The sequence below is a fragment of the Oncorhynchus mykiss genome, chromosome 10, assembly GCF_057628025.1.
Source record: "Oncorhynchus mykiss isolate SJ-2025 chromosome 10, ASM5762802v1, whole genome shotgun sequence".
NCBI lineage: Eukaryota > Metazoa > Chordata > Actinopteri > Salmoniformes > Salmonidae > Oncorhynchus > Oncorhynchus mykiss.
Window position 1 is genome coordinate 18,869,917 of NC_143031.1, and position 27,643 is coordinate 18,897,559.

At 42.5% G+C, this 27,643-nt stretch overlaps 1 protein-coding gene across 1 annotated transcript in view; it reads left to right on the plus strand.

Annotated features, from left to right (window-relative positions):
- Positions 1–27,385, plus strand: part of doc2b (double C2-like domains, beta) — a 55,752-nt gene extending 28,367 nt beyond the window's left edge. Inside the window, exons 6-8 of the mRNA XM_036934557.2 lie at positions 11,072–11,243; positions 25,675–25,779; positions 26,032–27,385. Coding sequence (XP_036790452.1) covers positions 11,072–11,243; positions 25,675–25,779; positions 26,032–26,420 — 666 coding nt within the window. The 3' untranslated portion in view covers positions 26,421–27,385. The remainder of the gene's footprint in view (positions 1–11,071; positions 11,244–25,674; positions 25,780–26,031) is intronic.
- Positions 27,386–27,643: the final 258 nt, after the last annotated feature.

The following is a 27,643-nucleotide window of genomic DNA, read 5'->3' on the forward strand; positions in this document are numbered from 1 at the left end:
CGCAATGACTACTACCGTGATTAAATAATGAGAGAAATTCCGCCTGGCAGCTTTTACCTTTTTGTTATTTCTCCCCCTCCTATGATAAATAATTTAATGTAAAGAGGTCAATGCAATACATCTCTGTCACGTCTGTCATAAAGACAGGTTATGAGAGTGCCTGTCATCCCTTTTCACTCGGTGGATTTGTAATTTAAATTTGACACGTTTCTATTGGTTTTGTTCTCTGGCATGTTCATTTTGTAGGAACGCTGATGTATATATGGTCATTTTCATACGGTAGCTTTCATACAGTGACTTTTTACTGGCACGAGAGATGTCCCTGCTTCTCTTAATGTTACCACATCAGTCCATTGTGTATGGTTCAGTCTATTTGTTTTTCTCATTCAATTTCACCTGTCAGTCCCAAGGGAAGGGATGTCATTTACAGTCAAGGAGAGATGAATTTGAGAGAAGCAATTGATCATTTCTCAGCTTTGACACCCAGGATAATATTACAGTTGCTGTGATCTACACTGAAACCGGTGTGTCAACTGACCTGGTTGCGTTCCAACTGGCAAAAATCTATATTTTAGATGGTACCTTCCAATAGGCCTTAAACTGGTGATTTACCTCATTAAAACATGGTGAGGTATGGGTTTTTATCACCAAACCCTGATAGAGGATGATTAGGGATAATTGAAGGCAATCAAAAGCCTTTGAACGTCTGCTAACCTCTGAGTTCCTGAGGAGACCTTTTCGTTAAGAAACACTTAAATGTAGAGAAAAGGTCTGCCTGTTTTGATTGGCCAGAGAAATGCCTGTGTACTTACTGAGGTAGGCTAATGAGAGCGAGATGATTTACTAAAACTGACCTAAAGGCTTTGATGCTTAAGTTCATCAGCAGAGGGTCCTGAAGGGAATATCCTGCCTTCATTAATGACGGACCTTTCAAATCACAACCAAATCAAACTTTATTTGTCACATAAGCCGAATACAACGTGAAGACCTTACCGTGAAATGCTTACTTACAAGCCCTTAACCAACAAAGCAGTTCAAGAAAGAGTTAAGAAAATATTTACCAAATAAACTAAAGTAAAAAATGATAAAAAGTAACACAATAAAATAACAATAACGAGACTACATACAGGTCGTACCGGTATCGAGTCAATGTGCAGGTTAGTCAAGGTAATTTGTACATGTTGGTAGGGGTGCAGTGACTATGCATAGATAATAAACAGCATAGCAGTAGTGTAAAATATGAATGGGGGGGTCAATGTAAATAGTCCGGTGGCCATTTGATTAATTGTTCCGCAGTCTTATGGCTTGGGGGTAGAAGCTTTTTAAGGAGCGTCTAGGTCCTAGACTTGGCACCCCGGTATAGCTTGCCGTGCGGTAGCAGAAAAAACAGTCTATGACTTGGGTGACTGGGGTCTTTGACAGTTTTTTGGGCTTTCCTCTGACACAACCTAGTATATATGTCCTGGATGGAAGGAAGCTTGGCCCCAGTGATGTACAGGACCATACGCACTACTCTCTGTAGCGTGTTATGGTCGGATGCCGAGCATTTTCAATATCAGGCGGTGATGCAACCAGTGCTCTTGATGGTGCAGCTGACCTCCCTATAGGCTTTCTCATCGTTGTCGGTGATCAGGCTAACACTTTTGTGTCGTCAGAAAACTTAATGATGGTGTTGGAGTCGTGGGTGAACAGGGACTACAGGAGGGGACTGAGCACACACACCTGAGGGGCCCCAGTGTTGAGTATCAGAATGGCAGACGTGGTGTTGCCTACCCTTACCACCTGGGGACCCGTCAGGAAGTCCAGGATCCAGTTGCAGAGGGAGGTGTTTAGTCCCAGGGTCCTTAGCTTAGCGAAGAGCTTTGTGGGCACTATGGTGTTGAACGCTGAGCTGTAGTCAATGAACAGCATTCTCACATAGATGTTCCTTTTGTCCAGGTGGGAAAGGGCAATGTTGAGTGCGATTGAGATTGCGTCATCTGTGGATCTATTGAGGTGGTATGCAAATTGGAGTGGGTCTATGGTATCCAGGAGGATGCTGTTGATGTGAGTCATAACCAGCCTTTCAAAGCACTTCACGGCTACCAACGTGGCATGTTACCTTAGGCAGGTTACCTTCGCTTCCTTGGGCACCACCGGGAATATGGTGGTCTGCTTGAAACATTTTTTTATTTTATTTATTTTACCTTTATTTAACCAGGCAAGTCAGTTAAGAACAAATTCTTATTTTCAATGACGGCCTGGGAACAGTGGGTTAACTGCCTGTTCAGGGGCAGAACGACAGATTTGTACCTTGTCAGCTCGGGGGTTTGAACTCGCAACCTTCCGGTTACTAGTCCAACGCTCTAACCACTAGGCTACGCTGCCGCCCCGAAACATGTCGGTATTACAGACTCGGTCAGGGAGAGGTTGAAAATGTCGGTGAAGACACTTGCCAGTTGGTCAGCGCATGCTTTGAGTACACGTCCTGATAATCCATCTGGCCCCGCTGCTTTGTGAATGTTGACCTGTTTGAAGGTCTTGCTCTCATCGGCTACCAGTCACTCCTGGGCTACAATCACCTATCCGGACCCGTTTGACTGCCAACGCGGAGCCCCACCGGGCCTTCACAACTGGACTACCGACGTTATCTGCCCAAGGGAGTTATCCAGCTGGCTCCTCCGTCGCGACGTTACCTGAACGCTCATCTGCGGCCCGCTATTCGTTAGCTGTTTTATCGGCTGCTATCTGAATCTATCGGACAATTTTTTTCTTTTTTTTTTGGGCCTCTATAACTATATCTATTTTTTTTGCGAATTGGATTGATCCCCTCTACCACACGGAACCCCACTAATCGTACCGACGGAAACGCACGAGGTGGCTAAAAACAGACCTCCATCCTATGCTAGCTTGCTACCGATGGCCCAGCTAGCTGTCTGAATCGCCGTGACCCCAACCAACCTCACTACTCACTGGACCCTTTTGATCACTCGACTAAGCATGCCTCTCCTTAATGTCAATATGCCTTGTCCATTGCTGTTCTGGTTAGTGTTTAGAAGCCTCCTCCCTAAGTTTGTTTTATTCACTGCTTTAGCAGACTCTGCCAACCCGGATGTTCTAGCTGTGTCTGAATCATGGCTTAGGAAGACCACCAAAAATTCTGAAATGTTCATCCCTAACTACAACATTTTCAGACAAGATAGAACTGCCAAAGGGGGCGGTGTTGCAATCTACTGCAAAGATAGTAGGACAGAACTCTGCAGGCTATCTAGGTCTGTACCCAAACAATTTGAACTTCTACTTTTAAAAATCCACCTCTCTAAAAACAAGTCTGTCACTGTTGCCGCCTGCTATAGACCACCCTCTGCCCCCAGCTGTGCTCTTGGGTACCATATGTGAACTGATTGCCCCCCCATCTATCTTCAGAGCTCGTGCTGCTAAGTGACCTAAACTGGAACATGCTTAACACCCCAGCCATCCTACAATCTAAGCTTGATGCCCTCAATCTCAAACAAATTATCAATGAACCTACCAGGTACCTCCCCAAAGCCGTAAACACGTGCACCCTCATAGATATCATCCTAACCAACTTGCCCTCTAAATACACCTCTGCTGTCTTCAACCAAGATCTCAGTGATCACTGCCTCATTGCTTGCATCCGTAATGGGTCAGCAGTCAAAACGACCTCCACTCATCACTGTCAAACGCTCTCTGAAACACTTCAGCGAGCAGGCCTTTCTAATCGACCTGGCCGGGGTATCCTAGAAGGATATTGATCTCATCCCGTCAGTAGAGGATGCCTGGTTATTTTTTTTAAATGCCTTCCTAACCATCTTAAATTTCTTGAATGGGGCATGCTTATTTAGAACCAGGAACAGATATAGCCCTTGGTTCACCCCAGACCTGATTGCCCTTAACCAACACAAAAACATCCTATGGCGTTCTGCATTAGCATTGAACAGCCCCCGTGATATGCAGCTTTTCAGGGAAGCTAGAAAGCAATATACACAGGCAGTTAGAAAAGCCAAGGCATGCTTTTTCAAGCAGAAATTTGCTTCCTGCAACACTAACTCAAAAAAGTTCTGGGACACTGTAAAGTCCATGGAGAATAAGAACACCTCCTCCCAGCTGCCCACTGCACTGAATATAGGAAACACCACTGATAAATCCACTATAATTGAGAATTTCAATAAGCGTTTTTCTACGGCTGGCCATGCTTTCCACCTGGCTACCCCTACCCCGGTCAACAGCACTGCACCCCCCACAGCAACTCGCCCAAGCCTTCCTTATTTCTCCTTCTCCCAAATCCAAAGAGTTGCAAAATCTGGACCCTACAAATCAGCCGGGCTAGACAATCTGGACCCTTTCTTTCTAAAATGTTCTGCCGAAATTGTTGCCACCCCTATTACTAGCCTGTTCAACCTCTCTTTCGTGTCGTCTGAGATTCCCAAAGATTGGAAAGCAGCTGCGGTCATCCCCCTCTTCAAAGGGGGGGGGGGGACACTCTTGACCCAAACTGCTACAGACCTATATTTATCCTACCATGCCTTTCTAAGGTCTTCGAAAGCCAAGTCAACAAACAGTTTACCGACCATTTCGAATCTCACCATACCCTCTCTGCTAGGCAATCTGGTTTCAGAGCTGGTCATGGGTGCACCTCAGCCACGCTCAAGGTCCTAAACGATATCTTAACTGCCATCGATAAGAAACATTACTGTGCAGCCGTATTCATTGATCTGGCCAAGGATTTCGACTCTGTCAATCACCACATCCTCATCGGCAGACTCGACAGCCTTGGTTTCTCAAATGATTGCCTCGCCTGGTTCACTAACGACTCTGATAGAGTTCAGTGTGTCAAATTGTAGGGTCTGTTGTCCGGACCTCTGGCAGTCTTTATAGGGGTGCCACAGGGTTCAATTCTTGGACCGACTCTCTTCTCTGTATACATCAATGATGTCGCTCTTGCTGCTGGTGAGTCTCTGATCCACCTCTACGCAGACGACACCATTCTGTATACTTCTGGCCCTTTTTTGGACACTGTGTTAACAACCCTCCAGGCAAGCTTCAAAGCCATAGAACTCTCCTTCTGTGGCCTCCAATTGCTCTTAAATACAAGTAAAACTAAATGCATGCTCTTCAACCGATCGCTGCCTGCACCTGCCTGCCTGTCCAACATCACTACTCTGGACGGCTCTGACTGCGTGGACAACTACAAATACCTAGGTGTCTGGTTAGACTGTAAACTCTCCTTCCAGACCCACATCAAACATCTCCAATACAAAGTTAAATCTAGAATTGGCTTCCTATTTCGCAACAAAGCATCCTTCACACATTCTGCCAAACATACCCTTGTAAAACTGACCATCCTACCAATCCTCGACTTCGGCGAATTCATTTACAAAATAGCCTCCAATACCCTACTCAACAAATTGGATGTAGTCTATCACAGTGCCATCCATTTTGTCACCAAAGCCCCATATACTACCCACCATTGCGACCTGTATTCTCTCGTTGGCTGGCCCTCGCTTCATACTCGTCGCCAAACCCACTGGCTCCATGTCATCTACAAGACCCTGCTAGGTAAAGTCCCCCCTTATCTCAGCTCGCTGGTCACCATAGATAGCATCACCCACCTGTAGCACGCGCTCCAGCAGGTATATCTCTCTGGTGACTCCCAAAAACTTTGGCCGCCTCTCCTTCCAGTTCTCTGCTGCTAATGACTGGAACGAACTACAAAAATCCCTGAAACTGGAAACACTTATCTCCCTCACTAGCTTTAAGCACCAGCTGTCAGAGCAGCTCACAGATTACTGCACCTGTACATAGCCCATCTATAATTTAGCCCAAACAACTACCTTTCCCTACTGTATTTAATTTATTTAATTTTATTTATTTTGCTCCTTTGCACCCCATTATTTTTATTTCTACTTTGCACATTCTTCCACTGCAAATCTACCATTCCAGTGTTTCACTTGCTAGATTGTATTTACATTGCCACCATGGCCTTTTTGCCTTTACCTCCCTTATCTCACCTCATTTGCTCACATCGTATATAGACTTGTTTCTACTGTATTATTGACTGTATGTTTGTTTTACTCCATGTGTAACTCTGTGTTGTTGTATGTGTTTAACTGCTTTGCTTTATCTTTGTCAGGTCGCAATTGTAAATGAAAACTTGTTCTCAACTTGCCTACCTGGTTAAATAAAGGTGAAATACATAAAAAATAAAATACAGAGAGCGTTATTTTTTTTATTTATTCAACTAGGCAAGTCAGTTAAAGAACAAATTCTTATTTTCAATGACAGCCTAGGAACAGTGGGACTGCCTGTTCAGGGGCAGAACGGCAGATTTGTACCTTGTCAGCTCAGGGATTTGAACTTGCAACCTTTCGTTACTAGTCCAACACTCTAACCACTAGGCTACCCTGCTGCCCCAGTTGTCCAGACCATGCTCTCGTGCACGCTTCAGGGTTACTTGCCTCGAAGCGAGCATAAAAGGCATTTAGCAACTATAATAGAGCCAGAGAAGAGGGTAGACGTTTTACATGTCCCCAATCGTTTTTTTCTTTTTTCATTTATTTGCATTTTTTTGTAACTCTTTTTAAAAACGTATTTTGTACATAATGTTGCCGCTACCATCTCTTATGACCAAAAATAACTTCTGGACATCAGGAATGCGATTACTCACCACAGACTGGCAGAATATTTTTTTTCCTTTAACGAGTCTGAAGAGCCGGACGTGAATGATATACTGCTTTCTCGGGACAGGCCCAGATCCCTGTGATTTGCGTGAAGAGGAGGCAGAAAAAAAGGGGCCAAAGGGCGGGTTGCCTTCTGAGAACTCGTAGGCAATCGAATAAACCCCCACTTCCTTCCATTCTGCTAGCAAACGTGCACACTTTGGAGAATAAAATAGATGACCTACGCGCAAGATTAAACTACCAACGGGACATTCAAAACTGTAATATCTTTTGCTTCACGGAGTCGTGGCTGAACGATGACACGATCAACATACAGCTGGCTGGTTATATACTGTACCGGCAGGATAGAACAGCATGTTAAATGTGCAACTAGAGGGGAATAAAACACCTTTACTCCACACACAGAAATGTATACAATGCTCTCCCTCGCCTTCCATTTGGCAAATCTGACCATAATTTTATCCTCCTGATTCCTGCTTACAAGAAATAACTAAAGCAGGAAGTACCAGTGATTTAGATCAATAAAAAAGTGGTCAGATGAAGCAGATGCTAATCTACAGCGACTGTTTTGCTAGCACAGACTGGAATATGTTCCAGGATTCCTCCGATGGCATTGAGGAGTACACCACATCAGTCATTGACTTCATCAATAATTGCATCGATGACGTCGTCCCCACAGTGACCGTACGTACATACCCCAGCCAGAAGCCATGGATTACAGGTAACATCCGCACTTAGCTGAAGGGTAGAGCTGCTGCTTTCAAGGAGTGGTACTCTAACCCGTAAGCTTATAAGAAATCCTGCTCTGTCCTCCGACGAACCATCAAACAGGCAAAGCTTCAATACAGGACTAAAATTGAATTGTACTACACCGGCTCTGACGCTCATCGGATGTGGCAGGGCTTTGAAACCATTACAGACTGCAAAGGGAAGCACAGCCGAGAGCTGCCCAGTGACACGAGCCTACCAGACGAGCTAAACTACTTCTATGCTCGCTTCGAGGCAAATAACACTGAAACATGCATGAGAGCACCAGCTGTTCCGGAAGACTGTGTGATCACGCTCTCCGCAGCCGATGTTGGTAAGACCTTTATACAGGTCAACATTCACAAGTCCGCAGGACCAGATGGATTACCACGACGTGTACTGCGAGCATGCGCTGACCAACTGGCAAGTGTCTTCACTTACATTTTCAACCTCTCCCAGTCCGAGTCTGTAACAATACTAAATGAACAATGAACACTTTTATTTTAACTTAATATAATACATATTATGGGCTTTTGGATGGGTGTTCTTAAGGTGATTCCACAGGTTGGTGGTATTTTTTTATTTAGCCGTTGCTGACCCCATGCTTACATCTTTATCATAAATAAGACACCTTCCCTGGTGCCAATTCCATGTAAAAGTCCCACACTGGTGTTCTCCCTTTCTCTGCCATCTGTAAAACACACACACCCACAGCTCTGAAGTGTCAATGATACTGAAGAGTCTGCTGACTGTTTGAATAAAAATAGAGTTTAAGTTAACTGTGATGAATGTTGAAAACAAAAACTGTAATTTCTGTGTGCAGGAAATCCTATTTTAACAATGGGCATGGTGAGAATTGACTACCAAATTGCGAGTCATAATTCCCATGACACCTTCTAGCAAAATCTGAAAAGGCGGTTCCTTCATTCATTTATTCCAAAGGATATTTTTTAGGTTCTCTTAAAATAAGGTCTGTGTTACGTGTAGGCTTACACCACCTTGCCAATTTTATAACTGTGTAGATATCCATAGGACAAGGTAACTCTGATCAATATTGGCTAAATATAAGCGAAGATCATTTTTTTTGTAGAGTGGATTTATGAAAATATGTTGACAAACGTTACCTTATCCTAGTGAGATTTACATGGGTATCAAAACGCCGAGGTGGTTTAAGTCTGCACGAAACACAGACCTTATTTGAAGTAGATCAAGACATTCTCTATGGAAGACATGAACGGTAAAATAACGAAGGAACCCCTTTGAAGTTCAGCCGCAAGTTATTACAGGAATTATAACGCGTCGACTATTTCTCTCTAAACCATATACCTTTGACTATTACAATCCTGCTGCTGCCACCCCTCAATCAGACTGCTCTATCAAATCATAGACTTAACTATAATAAACACACAGAAATACGAGCCTTAGGTCAAATCCGGAAACTATCACCTTGAGTGAAAAAAAATTGTTTATTCCATTCTGTATTTTATCTAACAGGTGGCATCCATGAGTCTAAATATTCCTGTTACATTGCACAACCTTTCAATGTTATGTCATAATTACGTAAAATTCTGGCAAATTAGTTCGCAAAGAGCCAGGTGGCCCAAACTGTTGCATATACCCTGACTCTGCGTGCAATGAACGCAAGAGGTGACACAATTTCACCTGGTTAATATTGCCTGCTAACCTGGATTTATTTTAGCTAAATATACAGGTTTAAAAATATACACTTGTGTATTGATTTTAAGAAAGGCATTGATGTTTATGGTTAAGTACACATTGGAGCAACGACAGTCATTGATTGATTGTTTTTTCTAAGATAGTTTAATGCTAGCTAGCAACTTACCTTGGCTTACTGCATTCGCGTAATAGGCAGGCTCCTCGTGGAGTGCAATGTAATCAGGTGGTTAGAGTGTTGGACTAGTTAACTGTAAGGTTGCAAGATTGGATCCCCCGAGCTGACAAGGTAAAACTCTGTCGTTCTGCCCCTGAGCGATGCATTTAACCCACCGTTCTTAGGCCGTCACTGAAATTAAGAATGTGTTCTTAACTGGCTTGCCTAGTTAAAAGAGGTGTATTTTTGTTTAAATTAAAATCGGCACCCAAAAATACCAATTTCCGATTGTAATGAAAACTTGAAATCGGCCCTAATTAATCGGCCATTCCGATTAATCGGTCAACCTCTAGTGCGAACGGCCCAGTACATCACTGGGGCCAAGCTCCCTGCCATCCAGGACTTTTATACCAGGCGTGTAATAAGAAGTCCCTAAAACTCTAAGACTCCAGCCACCCTAGTCATAGACTGTTCTCTCTGCTACCGCACGGCAAACAGTACCAGAGCGCCAAGTGTAGGTCCATGAGGCTTCTAAACAGCTTCTACCCCCAAGCATTAAGATTCATGAACACCTAATCAAATGGCTACCCAGACTATTTGCATTGTCTCCCTTTTGACACCACTGCTACTCTCTGTTGTTATCATCTATGCATAGTCACTTTAATAACTGTACCCACATGTACATATTGCCTCAACTAACCAGTGCCCCCACACATTGACTCTGTATATATATTTTTTAAACTGCATTGATGGTTAGGGGCTCTTAAGTAAGCATTTCACTGTAAGGTACAACAGGTACACACACCTGTTGTATTCGGCGCATGTGACTAATACAATTTTATTTGATTTTATTTGAAATTGAAGTGCAGGGTTCAAAGAAATACAGTTGAACCCTTATTTACTAGAAAACAGTTCTCTAACCTTTCATTTGAGCTCCATGGTCATCCAATAATTTGAATCTTAATGTGGAGCTTGAGCAGTTCCTGTCATTCATCACCATTGGCCATGGTTACCATGCAATTGCATCATTTATTTCAGAATCTGACTTGATAGTTTGAGTAAAAAATGATATTCTTGATTACTGACTATAGGTTATAAGGAAAAAAAGGCATTTGTTTTCAATTCAGTACACTGTACTTCAGTTGCACATACATTTCCCCCAAAGTGGAAGCCAGAATGAGAACATCATTTTTGGAATGCCTACTTCTTCTTGCTGATTTTCATGGGGTTTCGGGGAGCTTACTTGCTGATGCAAATCTGAAAATGTTGCCTTCCTGATAAAATGTGATAATGCAGTAGGCCGGCAGAGATGAGGAAAGTGTTTCCGGCTGGGAGGTGGCACTTGCCAACTCTGGAGCAGCTGCTATCGGCCCTGACATTTTAGTGCCTGCTGTCCATTAGTGGCACATGGCTTGCCCACAGCACTGAACCTAGTGAGCCTAGCGCCCACCACCAGTTTGTTAGCATGCTTATGTCAGGAGACTGTCAGTGCTTCTCCAGACAGGACTGTTGTGGCCTATGGGACCTCAGACATTGCTTTTAGACCAATCTGTCTTTTTGAAATTATAGTTATTGTCCTTTTGGGTATGCATGGAAAAACATTTTTTATGTTTAATATACTGTATGAAAATTTCACATTTTCAATGTTTGTCTGATGTGAGGTTGCGCCTCACAATTTGTAAACCAGGGCCACGTTCGGTTTCCAGGAAACTGGAGAAAACTTATGAAAACTGAAAAAGTACTACTTGAACTAGTAGGAACACATACATTTGTTCTCAAAACTGATGACGGCCTTTCTGTATGTGTTATCTAGGTGTGGAAGCGCTCTGGAGCCTGGTTCTACAAGTTCATGCCCAAGTATGTGTACCCTGGGAAGGAGGGGCCGAGTGGTGCTCCTCTGGGACTGCGAGGAGCCAATGGAGGAGGGCAGAAGATGGCCAGGAGTTCCACTGTCAGCCGCACCTACACATGGGCACACAGCAAAGGTCAGTCAGTCACTCCCCATGTCCACTGCAGTTATTCCTTATTTGGAATAGTTTAAAATGGGTACATTTGGTGTCCTGTTGCGGCTTCTTTTGAGACATGCTTGAACTAAAAAAAACATCAGTTCTTTATAAGACAGAAATTCATCATGATTTCAGTTTGTTTTTGTAAAGTTACAAAACAGTGACATAGATTAGATTTTAGAATACTCTTTAAGTCCATGTTTAATTAAGATGAGGCTTCACTGGGCGTGTCCGAAAACTCATACTATTAGTAGCCTTTTTGGGTAGTAAAGAAAAGAGTATAATAGTATGTGAAATTGTTACAAATTAGTACATTAAATGCCAGGATGTCATGTTTATTTAAGTTTTCATTTAGCATAAATTCACTGCACACTATTGAAGAAAATAATAGTATTTTCCTGCACACGTGTTTGACAAAAGCTGATAATTGGATCAAGGTGATGGGCTGTGCTTTAATGAACGAATGGTGTGGAACAACCAAATTGCACTTAAGATAACGCCTTCTTTGCATGGATTAGCTTAGTATGTTGTTTTGTTGCTTACATACATTTTTACTGAATAGTATGTTCTAAATAGTGTTTAGTATGGTTAGTACATAGTATACATTGAGTGTACAAAACAGTGCTCTTTCCATGACACACTGACGAGCTGAATCCAGCTGAAAGCTATGATCCCTTATTGATGTAATTTGTTAAATCCACTTCAATCAGTGTCGATAAAGTAGAGGAGACAGGTTAAAGAAGGATTTTTAAGCCTTGAAACAATTGAGACATGGATTGTGTATGTGTGCCATTCGTATGTTCCAGACACACCAGTTTGAGTGTGTCAAGAACTGCAATGCTGCTGGGTTTCCCTTGCGTATTAAGAATGCTTCACCACCCAATGGACATCCAGTCAACTCCTCATTTTGTTGTTTTACTCTCACAGTTTTAGAGAAGCAAGGTTAAGAAATGTTTGTTATGATATGTGTGGGCTGCTTCAGGTCCAATATCTCCTCCCTACAAGGGAAGGTGAATCCAGATCTTTGTTGCCATTTATCTTCAGTTGTCAAATCTGATAACATGACAATGGTAACAGGGAGATGCATCATCATCACTGTCTATTGTTTTTGTGGTGCTACAGTATAACACATTATATATTATCTGCAGTTGTGCTTTGGATGCACCTTACAATCACTATAACGTTTTAATTAAAAGCTGGACACTGTTACTCTCACAGCTTTATAACCAACAAGGTCAAAAGTATCATTGCCTTAGAATGCAAGTCTCCCTTTCTAAAGGTCTTATCTATGTTCTCTATGGAGTTTCTCAGGGCCAAGATCCTCATCTCTGATGTTGAATGGCTAGCTGGGGGCCTCTGAGCTCCATTATGCCACATATTTGCTATGAGTCACCTGTGGGATGAAAAAACAGCCTTTGATGCAAGGCCACAGATGTGTTTCTGACTGTCCTCCTAAGCTATTCTAAAAGTGTTTGTCGCTGCATTTTCCTCAATAGATATGTGAGCGTCTCCTCTGTTTATTCTCTATCACAAGGCCATAACTGAAGACTTGTATTTATTGAATCCTGAGCGAAAAACATCTGTCTGAGCTTAGCGTATATCACCCTGAGTTTGGTAAGCAGTTAGTGCCATTTTAGATTTAGATTTCAACATTCTGTAAGCCTGAAGGGCAACATGTGTTTTTATTTGGCATTAATATGACTGGTGCCTGCTTTCTGACTTTGAATTCATGTTCTCAAACCTTTGCATACATGTATGTTAATTGGCCCCAAATTGAAAGTGAGGTGACGCCCCTCTGACCACCTCTTAAACTGCATCATATTTATGACCGCATCTTGAAAGAGAAAGAAAACCCACTGCATTATTTCCAGGACTGGTCCATTAATAAAGATAAAATTGATGTCAAATACTACCGGAAATATCGAGCAGCTGGTTGCAAATTGCTTAACCCTTTTACAGTTTTTTTCCAACTGCTTACACACAAAATCTTTTCATGTCACACGATTTTTGAAACCTCTCATTTAAAGTGCAAAACTATACACCAAATATCCAAAACCATAAGCTATTTCTCAGCCTTTGACTCAGTTGTCAATTGCATAAAACACTTTTTTCAAAACACTACACACAATTCTCTACCTAAAACACAAAAATCTAACAGGAAGGGACTTGCTTTCCTTTTCCAAACACAACCAATCAAAATGCTACACTTATTCACCACACACACTCCTCACATGTGCAAACATGTGCAAACACTAATAGCTTAACTGATCACTAACCAATCACTGCTTTACTGTAGTATAGGCCTATAAATTACCTGTAAATTACCTGTTTTGAACAATGGATGCCAACAATGGACAGAGAGCAAGAGGAGTAGGAGGGAGAGGAAAAGGAAGAAGAGGATGAGGGCAAAGAAGAGAAGGAAGGAGAGCCATCTCTGATGAGATTAGAGCAACACTTGTTGATCATGTGATCAACCACGGTTTGACCATGAGAGAGGCTGGACTGAGAGTCGAGCCCAACTTGAGTCGATTTACAGTGGCGTCCATAATTCGAACCTTCAGAAATGAGAACAGGTATGCAACTATATAATGACTATAGACATCATGGAGGACGAGGACACTTGTTTACAGATGTACAAGAGACTGCAATTATAAATATGGTTTTGGCCAACAATGCAATTAGGATTCGAGAGATAAGAGAGCATATCTTGAATAATGACACCATATTTAACAACATCAATGCTGTAAGCCTGTCGACCATACAACGCATCCTCCAACGGCACCGAGTGACGATGAAACAACTTTACAAGGTGCCATTTGAGAGAAACTCTGACAGAGTCAAGAATATGCGACACAACACTACTTCCAGTACTTCAGACATACCATATTTACTCATCTTTAACCTTTTGTCTGTTACAGAGAGTATTGGAGCTGGATGCCCATGTAATTCGCCATGAATTTATTTATGTGGATGAGGTTGGCTTCAACCTCACCAAAACCAGGCGCCGCGGAAGAAATGTAATAGAGGACAATTACCAATGTCCCTGGACAGCGTGGGGGTAATATGTGTGCTGCCATCACTCAAAACGGGGTCCTCCATCACAATGCCACACTGGGTCCGTACAACGCCGGCCATATGCTCACTTTTCTGGATGCAATTTACACAATGCTTGTGCCTGGTCCAGATCAGGAGCCTGCTAGATTTGTGGTTTTATGGGACAATGTTAGTTTTCACTGGGCTGTTCTGGTCCAAAACCGGTTTGCCACCCCATCCACAATTTGTAGTTTTGTACCTACCCCCATATTCACCTTTCCTAAACCCCATAGAGCAATTCTTCTCAGCCCGGCGCTGGAAAGTGTATGATCGCCAACCCTATGCCCGCATGTCGCTTCTCCAGGCAATGGAGGACGCATGTGGGGACATAGAGGTTGCCTCTGTCCAAGGTTGGATACGCCACGCTAGGAGATACTTCCCTCGACGTTTGGCAAGAGAAAGCGTATCTTGTGATGTGGACGAAGTATTGTGGCCAGACCCAGGCCGGAGAAGAGATGAATGGTAGCTTAGCACTGGTGACTGCCCCCCCCTACCAATTACTGGACTGTCCCCCCGGGACCCCACACACACATTTGTGTTCTTTACTGTATTCTAAAGAATATACCTTTGGTTTACATATGTTTATGGTTTTGTTGTCTGCTACTGTATACAACAGTAATGTTTGGTCTAATAAATATTTTCTGTTTCTACATTGCATTGGTGTTTACAGTGTACTTGTTACCCCACTCGGCAGATTACTTTCACTGTAGAACATTGTATTGAAATGTAGATATAAGCCTATGAAAGACCAAAGAGCTTTAGATTTAGAACAACAGTGTTTACATGGTATATCCAAAAATGTACTATTATGAAAGCATTTGTTTGCCATTTGATGCAAATGCTTCATTCTGACATGTGTTTATGGCATTTTGAATGCAGTGTTACATTTTGAAGGAGATGTGAGGCATTTTGCATTTTGTGTGTGCAGTTTTGGGAATTGTGTGTAGAGTTTTGAAAAAAAGGAGACAGTTTTGAAAACGTGTGTAAGCAGTTGGAAAAAACGGTAAAAAGAGCGAGCGATTTATGCTAAATAAATTGGGTGTAACACGGTAAAACCCAACAATCTGTTATTCTTAATTCAATGAAGTAGTTCAGTGTGTGTGTGTGTGTTGTGCACGTTGTGCGTGTGTGCTGCATAGCACACTCCCTGTACCTTGTGTGTTTGTGCATAACCTGTATAGCTCAATACACATGAAGTGTGTGTGTGTGTGTGTGTGTGTGTGTGTGTGTGTGTGTGTGTGTGTGTATGTATGTATGTATGTATGTGTGTATTTTTATGTATACTGTAGGTCACTACACATCTACCTGTCAGGGTGTGGACCTGTGGGATTTTTAAGGGGATTTCTATAAAGTCTCCCTTCATGGGGCTGAGAAAAAAAACCTGTTTTAAAGCTACTTTCCTACTATTCTACACATTTTTCCATGGGGCGGAGAGAACATTTTACCGTTTTAAAGATAGTTCCCTGCAATTTTACACATTTTGCCATAGCTTATGCTGTGTTATTATGCTATATGAGTGACTCAAACATAACAAAATCATTGAGAGCCCCATGCCAAGACATTTTGGGAATTTTAGATTCTCTGACTGTCTAGTTTTTTAGTTAGTTCTGAATTATGATCTTATTTAAACATACAGTATATATAGTTCTGTTATCTTTTCAACATACTTTATATATGTTTTTTTGTTGTTTTACGTTTACACTGCCAAAAATGATAATCATATCTTTTTAAAACATATTTCTTGGAGTGGCAGCAACGATTTAGCACCAGCGGCTTGCCACTGCTAAATGAATATAGGGGAAACACTGCAATATAATCATTACAATATGAATCATACACCCAGTACATTAATATTTGAGACTGTATTAACATACTGTCTACTGTTATTTCACATTACAGATGAACTAGGTTACCAAACAGTCATCTTTTCATCAGCACTTCAGAAGACACTGCACACGCACACATTACATAGCATTACACATTTCACATTACATCATATAGCATGAGCTATGGGCTTGTCACGTTTGGGCCCGCTTCACCTGTGCTTTCCAATAGTCCAGGCTGAGTCATGGTCAGCCATTGTGGTCCCAGCAAAAAGCACGGGTGGGATCAGATGGTGCAGGCAGTTCCGGATGTGACCTGTGTGCACCGTGGCCAACCCCCTCGGTGCAGGTGAGCGGATACAGAGCTGCAGAGGCAGGGGAGGGCTCACCGCGAAACAATCTGGACACAGACTCCAGAAGGTGTAAAAGCTGATCTGAGTATAGTTTTTAGGAGCTAAGGAAGCACGCAGAGTAACACCACACTGTGTCAGTGGAAGGTACAAGGGGACTCTGCAGGGGTGTAGTACTGTAAGTGCAACATTTTTGTATCGCAAAATAATTGTGCAAAGAGCAAAACAAATTGTTTTAAAAAAATTATTTAATGCAAAAAACACAAGGAAGGGGTAACATTAAAGTATTAGAACATGAAGGACTAACAATACAGCATCAAGAGCAAAAAAATTACTATAAACCTCATTCTGGCAGCATGATTTGATTTGAGTGATTGGAGTGAAGCATCTTACTCTTATGAACTATGAAGCCACAAATAAGATTTTTGAACCGCATGTATTTTTTGGGTTGGGATTGATGGGCTTTTGTGATTCAGTCTTCCCACATCCATAGTGGTGATTTCCATGAATTTACCTCTATAGGCTACTTATCTAGTGCATCTATAACACACAAATGGAATTCTGAACCAATTCCTGCCTTGTTTTGTGAGCGGGCATGTACTGATATCACTCCCTACCTCTCTTCCTAGTCATGAAGGGCTCTCATCAGGGAAGTGTGAGATTGAGCAATGAGAGCACTGGTCTGGCCTCAGTCCTATTTCCAGCTTTAGGTGGAGCCTTGTGGCTGTTGCACAGCATGGAGAGACACTGGGCTCTAAAGATAGGGAGATGATTCACTGTCTAATGACTGGCTCGGCTCATTAAAATATATTAAAATATCCACCAGTTTAGAACACTTAGAATACAGAGGATTCTGTGTTTGGATGACGAGTTTGTTTTACTTACACACTTATTGTGTGTAACTTATTGTGTGTAACTTATTGTGTGTAACTTATTGTGTGTAACTTATTGTGTGTAACAGTGATAACACCAAGTAAAACTGAAATGATAACTTAAAAACACAAAATATAAATATTCATTAACAAACATAGCTTATTAGACACATTTCCACTACCTGAACACATATTACTTAAATAAAAAGCGTACAGCCTTTTCTTAGTGTGGGTGGATGCTTCAACCATTTTTTTGTTTGTTTGTGAGTCGTGTGCGTGTTCATGTATTAATCAACCTTTTCTTTTTCGAGGCACGAAACCAGTCATTTTACTAATCACAACCATGTCCAAATAGCATCTTGCTTATTATTCATTGACCTGTGTTGTTTCGAATCGGCCATAGATAAAGATATTGTGCTTGACCTCGCCCCACCTATCTAGATGAATGGTGTGAGTCCCAAATGTCACCCTCTTCCCTATATAGTGCACTTTATAGGAAATAGAGTGCCATTTGAGATGCAGCCTTATTGTCTGGGGCTACATTTCGGTTAGCTCCGACTATCTATCAGCTCTTCCTCCATGGTGAAATGCCCCAAGATCATTTGAATTAATTTCCCTGGGTTAATCAGAGATCATTTATGTAAATTCCCAAAATGGGTTTCATTAGTGTGCCTGAAATTCTGTATTTGGCTGTGCTAATCGAGTAAAGATCATAATATCCCGCTATAGGATGGAGGGATGCTGGGTTGACATGGAGGGAGAGGGAGGGTTGCTCTGTCTCTGGATAATATATTTTGGATCTCCATTCAGTCAAAGGTTGAAATGGGAAATGCCCTCTTCTCTGTTGAGCGAGATTTACCACCACAAACCGATGCTGGCATTAAAGCTGCACTCAACGAGCTGTATAGGGCCATAAGCAAACAAGAAATTACAAATGCACATCCAGAGCCAGCGTTCCTAGTGTCTGCTGACTTTTTTTTTTTACCAGCATGTCACCTGTGCAACTAAAAGCAAAAAAAAACACTTCATCACCTTTACTCCACACACAGAAACTCATACAAATCTCTCCCTCGCTCTCCATTTGGCAAATCTAACCAAATCAAACTATCCTCCTGCTTACAAGCAAAATCTCAAAGAGGAAGCACCAGTGACACGCTCAATATGGAAGTAGTCCGATGAAGCAGATGCTAAGCTACAGGACTGTTTCACTAGCACAGACTGGAATATGTTCTGGGATTCATCCGATAACATTGAGGAGTTTACCACATCAGTCAGCGGCTTCATTAATAAGTGCATCGACGACGTCATTCACGTCGTGACCGTACGTACATATCACAACTGAACTAAAGGCTAGAGCTGCTGCTTTCAAGGAGCGGGACACTAATTCAGACGCTTATAATAAATCCCATTATGACATCCAATTAGCCATCAAACTGTCAATACAGGACTAAAACATTGGCCCCCAAAAAATGTGTTGCCTGGTAAAAAATCTGAGTGGCTGGTAGATCTTTTTTTTAATCTACCTTCCACTGTGGCTGGTTGACCAACAAGTTAGTTTCAGGCCCGGAACAGGACCCTGAACAGCTTCTACCCCCAGGCCATAAGATTGCTAAATAGTTAGTACGGGTAGCTATTGGTTAACTATTTAACTATCTGCATTGACCCTTTTTGCAACTCTTTTGACTCATCACATAGCCACTGCTATGTCACTTTAGGGATAAAGTGCCTAGTCGCTTTATCCCTACTTATATGTAAATATCTACATCAATTTCCTCGTTCCCCTGCACATTGACTCGGTACTGGTATATAGCCAAGTTATCCGTTACTCATTGTGTCAGTATTTCACTGTTAGTCTACTTCTGTTGTTTACGAAGCATGTGACAAATACATTTAGATTTGATATTGATTCAGGTCTTTTTAATCAAGTGAACCTGTCCCACATCCATTCTCCTTTTACCATACATCTGTTCTGTTTTAAGGCTATCGGTAACAGTGATTTTAAATGACAAAACTGTACAATCTCATTGGCTTTGTCTATAGCTTTAAAAGTAAGGAAGGTTCTAGGTCAATGGCTTTGTATACCATTGCTCAGAAGAATTCTATAACCCTGCCACTGCATGTCATCATGACCATCAATTAAATGTGCTTTCATTGACTTGGGTGACAATCTCCCCATTCCCACTAACAGGATGAATCTCTCGTACTAAGTGATGTGCCTGAATAAGTGCTCCATTTGGCAACTAAAAAGGGAGGCATTTCAATCTGTAATTCAGGATAAACGCTGCATAAATTCACACTGTGTGTTTTCCTACTCCGACACCCATTTAAACATCACGCTTTGAAGATGATGATAAATATTGAAAAAACGCCAATGAACATTCCTTGCCCATGAGTTGTGCTTAAAACGAGCTGTTCAGAGGTATGAGTCATATTCGAAGTGGACAAGATCAATTGAAATTAGAGATCTTGCTCTTGCTCTCTCTCTCTTTGGAGACCCCAGGTTACTGCATGATAAGTGGTAGAGATAGCCAGCCTGCCGGTGATGCTACCAATCATTCAACAGGGCCTTCCAAATTGGCTCACAGAGACAGGGAGAAATAAGAAAACTTGACAGAACAACCACGCTTTTAACGCAGACGCCATCTGTGGCGTAGGCTCGAGACGGTGACTCTTAAAAATGTTTATTTGGCCAAATGTCTTCTGAGGTAGATTTATTTTTATGAAGGAGAGGGTAACACCACTTTCCTAGTCAAACCTCAACGTGAGCCATGCGCTTTATTGTGTTTGTTCAAATGAAGCGCTAAAATGGCTGCCGTGTGCATTCCCACAGTACTGCAGGTGCAATACACATACTGTACTACTGGATGAAGACTTACCACTAAGTCTCTGGTGTGTGTGACAATACATATTTTTGGCTATTTTTTTTATACTAGCAAACAACCTACACAAATAGTGCTGTTCAATCTGTTAGTTAGAGCGACATGTTAAATCTTGACCTCTATCTAAGAAGTCTGTCATTTGTATTTGGTGCCATCTACTCCATCAAGCAAATGTATTTATAAAGCCCTTCTTACATCAGCTGATGTCACAAAATGCTGTACAGAAACCCAGCCTAAAACCCCAAACAATGCAGGTGTAGAAGCACGGTGGCTAGGAAAAACTCCCTAGAACCAGGCTATAAGGGGTGGCCAGTCCTCTTCTGACTGTGCCAGGTGGAGATTATAACAGAACATGACCACACAGTCATGAACACCTCAGTCTCCACACAGTCATGAACACCTCAGTCATGCCTCACTCACATTCTTGCCCTTCGCTGTGTGACTGAGTCACACAAACACATTGTACTCACTGAGACCGCTGACTGCATTACCCAACCACACTAGCTATGACATTTATTTGTATTTTTTTAACCTCTATTTAACTAGGTAAGTCAGTTGAGAACAAATTCTTATTTTCAATGACGGCCTACGAACAGTGGGTTAACTGCCTTGTTCAGGGGCAGAATGACAGACCTTGTCAGCTCGGGGATTCGATTTTGCAACCTTTCGGTTACTAGTCCAACACTCTAACCACTAGGCTACCTGCCGCCCCACATCTGAATCGGGAAGTCAAATAATTGAAACCAGAGTGTCTCCTCCAGTGAAGCCATTACTCTTCATTTGGTTAGTTTGCCACCGCTGTTGATTGGTTGTTTAATGAGATGGGAGGAACAATATGCCAACAGCAACAAGCATGTAGAGAGCGCGCAAAATGCCACTGGTTTCCCTTTTTTCATTGTATTTTTTTAAGGAGACTGGAATTTCACTCGTATTTTTCAAATTTTATAGGGATAGATAGTTGTGTGGGTGAGGGGTGTAGGTTGAATGAGCCATATAGGTAAGAGCAGTGGGATTAGTTTGCACGCTAACCTGTACTCAATATGTGCTGCAGGCAGCATTACCCACTAGACCAGCCAGAGGCTCTCCTTATTTCCTTTTAGCTTATTGCTGTGCAGCTCTGTGTTTTTAGGTGAATGATGTTTACCTCTGCACCCCAGATGTTTGTTGGCACAATAAGGGTGGAGAAAAGTACAGAGTCAATCACTTGGCAACTCCTCTGGGTGTAGTTTTGGAGTTGAGTGCCTTGCTCAAGGGCACAATGGAAGGAAATTGCACATATGCTGCACATTACGATGGTATCCTCAGAGAATTGATGTCGAGCAGCAAGATGTACTGGAAATAAAAACCTAAATATAGGTCTTCCCATAAAATGGCTGAAATATGCCTTTTAGATCTGGCTGTCTGTAATCCTCTAGAACACTAGAAAACTTGAATTCAAAAGGTCCTTGAGGCTTAGGCTGTATAAAGTGGTGTCATGTTTTGCATAGCACAATCTGAAGTTGAGAACTTTACATTTTCCACTCCAATAGTAACTTTTTTCCCCACTTGATCCGCGCAGTCGTTTTGGATTGGGGAAAGTTGAAAAGCCAAAACACACACTCATATTCACCTCCATAGCTGCCTGCCTGCGGGGCTGACACAGTTTGGGCTGGTGCGGGAGGGAATCGCGTGAGTCAGCAATGACATAGAAGTCGCTGCTCCCTTGGCCGTATTCATTAGACCAGATTGAAGAGCCGGGTGGTATTTCACAGGGAGCATGAGAAAGGATTGTGTGTGTGTGTGTGTGTGTGTGTGTGTGTGTGTGTGTGTGTGTGTGTGTGTGTGTGTGTGTGTGTGTGTGTGTGTGTACAATATGACAGTGTGGGTTTGTGGCTGCACCTGTGTATATGCAAGTCAATATGAATGTGTGAATGTGTGTGTATAAATGAAGGAGACTGTTTCTTTGGAGAGAAAGCGAGAGAGAGAAGGCACACACTCAGTCCTTGCACTGCCAGCCTTCCTGCCTGATTGAAACCATGGCAGATGGGTTGCGAAAAATTGGAAGGCAGACCCGCACCGGTCTTCCCGCATTTTTTTATTTCTCTCTCACCTTTATAAAAAATTATAATTTGCAGACTGGCCTCAGGCCACTGATCAGGGCCAGTGTGGGGTGATGCAATGGCGAGGGCCAGAGCGGCGCAGACTTGGTTAGGTGCCCTTACACCCCTGCCTAACTCCTAAATTGCCCCAGCACACCCCGAAGCACAGGGGATTATGCAACTTGCTCTCTGAAGCCATTGGTTTACATTTTAATCAGATTCAGTTTCTCTCTCTGGCTGCCATGTGTCGTTTACGATACTGCAGCTAGCATGATGTGGTTGTTTAAACCAGTATGAACTAGACCAATAGAAGGTCCCAGCAGAGCGAGAGCTTGTCTCTGTGCTATGATAATGGTTTATGATTATATTTGCATGATAACTGGAACCCCTCTTCAGGTCATACAGAGGCACCTGCAGCTGGATAACTAGGGCTGGGCAGTATACCATATTTGAAGATATACCGGTATTGATGCACGGACCGGTTTGGGATTTTACTTTACCTTCTTTAACGGTATTTGAATGTTTGGTTTGTTAAATGTGATGTGCCACGTGTAAAGTACATTTTTATAGTTTACTTTGCTACTTGAGTCATCTCTCTCCACGCTCTCTCTCTCTCTCTCTCTCTCTCTCTCTCTCTCCATGCCGCTTCCACACAGACCTAGCCCAGCCCTCTGTCACTCAAGGAGTGCATTTGTTGTTCCTCAACCACAAGACACTTGTGTTCAGTGTGCTTGGTCAATGCAGCACATGCAACAATGTTGATGGCAACGATACTGTATTAACTTTTCTTCTTAATATAAATCCCCTAAAGTTATATACAGTGCCTTGCGAAAGTATTCGGCCCCCTTGAACTTTGCAAACTTTTGCCACATTTCAGGCTTCAAACATAAAGATATAAAACTGTATTTGTTTGTGAAGAATCAACAACAAGTGGGACACAATCATGAAGTGGAATAACATTTATTGGATATTTCAAACTTTTTTAACAAATCAAAAACTGAAAAATTGGGCGTGCAAAATTATTCAGCCCCTTTACTTTCAGTGCAGCAAACTCTCTCCAGAAGTTCAGTGAGGATATCTGAATGATCCAATGTTGACCTAAATGACTATTGATGATAAATACAATCCACCTGTGTTTAATCAAGTCGCCGTATAAATGCACCTGCACTGTGATAGTCTCAGAGGTCCGTTAAAAGCGCAGAGAGCATCATGAAGAACAAGGAACACACCAGGCAGGTCCGAGATACTGTTGTGAAGAAGTTTAAAGCCGGATTTGGATACAAAAAGATTTCCCAAGCTTTAAACATCCCAAGGAGCACTGTGCAAGCGATAATATTGAAATGGAAGGAGTATCAGACTACTGCAAATCTACCAAGACCTGGCCGTCCCTCTAAACTTTCAGCTCATACAAGGAGAAGACTGATCAGAGATGCAGCCAAGAGGCCCATGATCACTCTGGATGAACTGCAGAGATCTACAGCTGAGGTGGGAGACTCTGTCCATAGGACAACAATCAGTCGTATATTGCACAAATCTGGCCTTTATGGAAGAGTGGCAAGAAGAAAGCCATTTCTTAAAGATATCCATAAAAAGTGTCGTTTAAAGTTTGCCACAAGCCACCTGGGAGACACACCAAACATGTGGAAGAAGGTGCTCTGGTCAGATGAAACCAAAATTGAACTTTTTGGCAACAATGCAAAACGTTATGTTTGGCGTAAAAGCAACACAGCTCATCACCCTGAACACACCATGCCCACTGTCAAACATGGTGGTGGCAGCATCATGGTTTGGGCCTGCTTTTCTTCAGCAGGGACAGGGAAGATGGTTAAAATTGATGGGAAGATGGATGGAGCCAAATACAGGACCATTCTGGAAGAAAACCTGATGGAGTCTGCAAAAGACCTGAGACTGGGACGGAGATTTGTCTTCCAACAAGACAATGATCCAAAACATAAAGCAAAATCTACAATGGAATGGTTCAAAAATAAACATATCCAGGTGTTAGAATGGCCAAGTCAAAGTCCAGACCTGAATCCAATCGAGAATCTGTGGAAAGAACTGAAAACTGCTGTTCACAAATGCTCTCCATCCAACCTCACGGAGCTCGAGCTGTTTTGCAAGGAGGAATGGGAAAAAATGTCAGTCTCTCGATGTGCAAAACTGATAGACATACCCCAAGCGACTTACAGCTGTAATCGCAGCAAAAGGTGGCGCTACAAAGTATTAACTTAAGGGGGCTTAAGGGGGCTGAATAATGTAAGTTTGTTTCTTACATCTGCAAACAGCTAGTTTGTCTTTTCTTAGCAAGTTTTTAGCCACTAATGCTAATCCTAATCGCTTGCTAGCCAATAAATGTACTGAGTCAGAGCAAACGTAAATTGGCTATACAGCATGATAATACCAGTGATGGTGTAGACCTAAATTGGCATGTTGTTTATGCAACAGTGTCTTCTAAATCAAAGAGGAATACGCAAAGCAAGCTTATGTTAGCTACATGAAGTAGCTAGGAGAAAACATTTAATGTAGCCAAAGATTATAGGGTCCTCTAGGAAACACTTCTCAACACTTTGGTTCCTACCATGTGACAATAACACTTCCCTGGTATTTTAATTCGTGGTCAAGTCAAACAACACTGTATTCAAAGTGCCCACTATTATATTCTAACTATAGAACTAGAATAGTCATTCTATTTCCATGATTCCAACAGTTGTTTGATATCGCAATTGCAACATTTGATTAAAAATAAGGCCTAGATTGTTTGCCCATATCGTGCAGCCCTATGTGGCAGTATGGAAATTATCTCAAATGAGTGCAGGAAATGCAGAAACTGATGAAAATGCAGATTTTTTGGGGGGGGTTGATGTTAAATTGAACAGTATAAAGCAATAAGAATGGCGAAAGACCCATTGAATTCACTTAGAATGTATGTGTTGCCAACCTAGGGTCACGCACTACTCATAAAGCAAATTCAGAACTTTTATTGTTCAAAAACATAAAAGACCTTCATTTTTTATTTTTTATACTGTGATATAATATTTTGCACATATCGCCCAGCCCTATGAATAACGCCCATAACTTCTTAATTAACACATTAATGCCATTATGGGGTGACACTGGGCTGTCCCTTTTAAACTTTTTTATTCATTTACACGTGGTCTATATTGTAGGAGAATCACCTAGTCACTTCGTCAAGAGGTTCAGATCTCTTGATATAAGAGCTAAGGTGTTGTGTTGTTTTTATGTGATACCTACTGGTCTTGTTATAATCCCCTATTTGACGTGCCCTCTTGTCTTGTCTCTTCTGTGTGTCTGCAGTGGTGTCTAGTGGCAGCGACAGTGAGTCGGACCACAGTGAGGGAAGCGTGAAGAGCAAGGTGTCCAGCCAGGGTCTCCCTGAGGGCAAGCAGCGTACTGACTCAGGTACATCCCTCTGTATACCTTCTCTCTGACCCTGGCATGCATAAGACACCACAAATATACACAATGGAGTAATACAACCTTTGATTTATAAATTGTATGGGGATAAGACAGTTTTACTTCGAGTGTAAGCCATTGATGAGCTTTATTCTTGAACAATCAATATCAATCACAATGAACAGCAAAACTATTGAACAGTAGGAAATCTTTCAGACTGTGCCTTTTAACCTATTGGCCCTGTGTGTTTGTCCACAGTGTTCAGTGGGGGGTGGATTGGGACCCCCACAGGGCTGGGTTGGGGACCACAGGGCAGCCTGCTGTCAGAGAGCCGCTCCAGCCTAACCAGCAAGCCCCCCCACAGCACCGCTCCCCCTGAGGACTACGACACAGACCACAGCTTCCCCTCCCCCAGTGAGTACACCCAGAACTCAACATTATCTATGTGGCTCCAATGGCTCAGTCGGTTAGACAGAGCATGGTCAGGGTTGTGGAATATGTACTGCATTGGCCATATAGGTGTGACTTTCAATGTGGCCTTGGATAAAAGTCCCATATTATACCCAGAGTGTGTTCTAATCCATCAAACCCCTCCCTTCCCCCTGTTCTTGTTGACTACTTTCAACGGACCTGACAGGACGAGCTAGATTTAAGCAATATGGGAATGCTGTGTGGACCCACATCACCTTTTATTAGACAAGGTGTTGTTTACACTGCTTTCACATCTCATAGGCCTAATCAATAAGGGCAGAGGTGAGAGAGTGAATCAGCCCCTGTGTGTTGCCTAACCCTACACACTAGGCCAGTATCTAACAAGTCTAGCCTGTTGCAATGCATTGCAAATTAAGAGCTCTGACCGCTTTGGCTGCCATGTCAAGCCGGCCTAGATTGACTCTGTGTAGAGGACTCTTGAGGGGATGTGAGCTCAGAGCAACAGGTGTTGGTGCCCAAGAAGGGCACTTGTTTGCGCTCTCTCTTCCATGTTGCGTTCCCAACAATAATGTCTCTAAATTTGGAAGCAGTATGTGCACACCCACCGACCGGAAGAAACCTGAACAGGAGTGCTTACAGAGCTGAACCCCCCTTAGCCCTCTGACAAATGTAAATTGTAAATACTGAGCAAAGCTCCTGTTCTCCATCCCAGGAAGGAAACCCTGTCCTCGGGTGTTCCAGCCCCAACAAGACCCCCTGTCTCTCTCGGTTTCTGCCAGTGGGTGCGGTGTAATGCCAGTATGGGATCCCCCACCGCTATCCCTGCCCTCCACAGCCAGAACGCCCGCTGGCACAACTCAAGCCCAATTAGGTCTCATTTGCACAGCGATGGTGTCTCGCCAATTTGTGGCTCCCGCTTTTTTAAAGATAACAACTCTCTTTCATGTGCTCACTTGACACATTTGTTGAAAGCGTTGACTTTCCCGACTGTGACCATGCAGAACGTGGAGCCTTAATTTATTTGGGGATTTTAATTTGTATTTTATTTTGTACTTCTCTTGGCCTTCATGCATCCATACAAAGAAAGCAATTTACCACATTTCATACCCTCTTCTTTTATCTGCCCTTTTCCTGTATACTTTTATATCATTACTTAAGCGGTACTGTATCACCAACGCCAGCTACCGCCGTCCAGTGCCGTAAACGTGTTGGCTAACTTTGCAGGATAATGACTTCATTTGACTTCAGGGTCCTGTGTCGCTCAGTTGGTAGAGCATGGCGCTTGCAACACCGGGGTTGTGGGTTCGATTCCCACAGGGGACCAGTATGAAAATGTATGCACTCACTACTGTCGCTCGGGATCAGAGTGTCTGCTTAATGGCAAAACATTTTCATCTACGTGTACTCTGTTAGCCAACTAGCAAAATTACTCTGCACC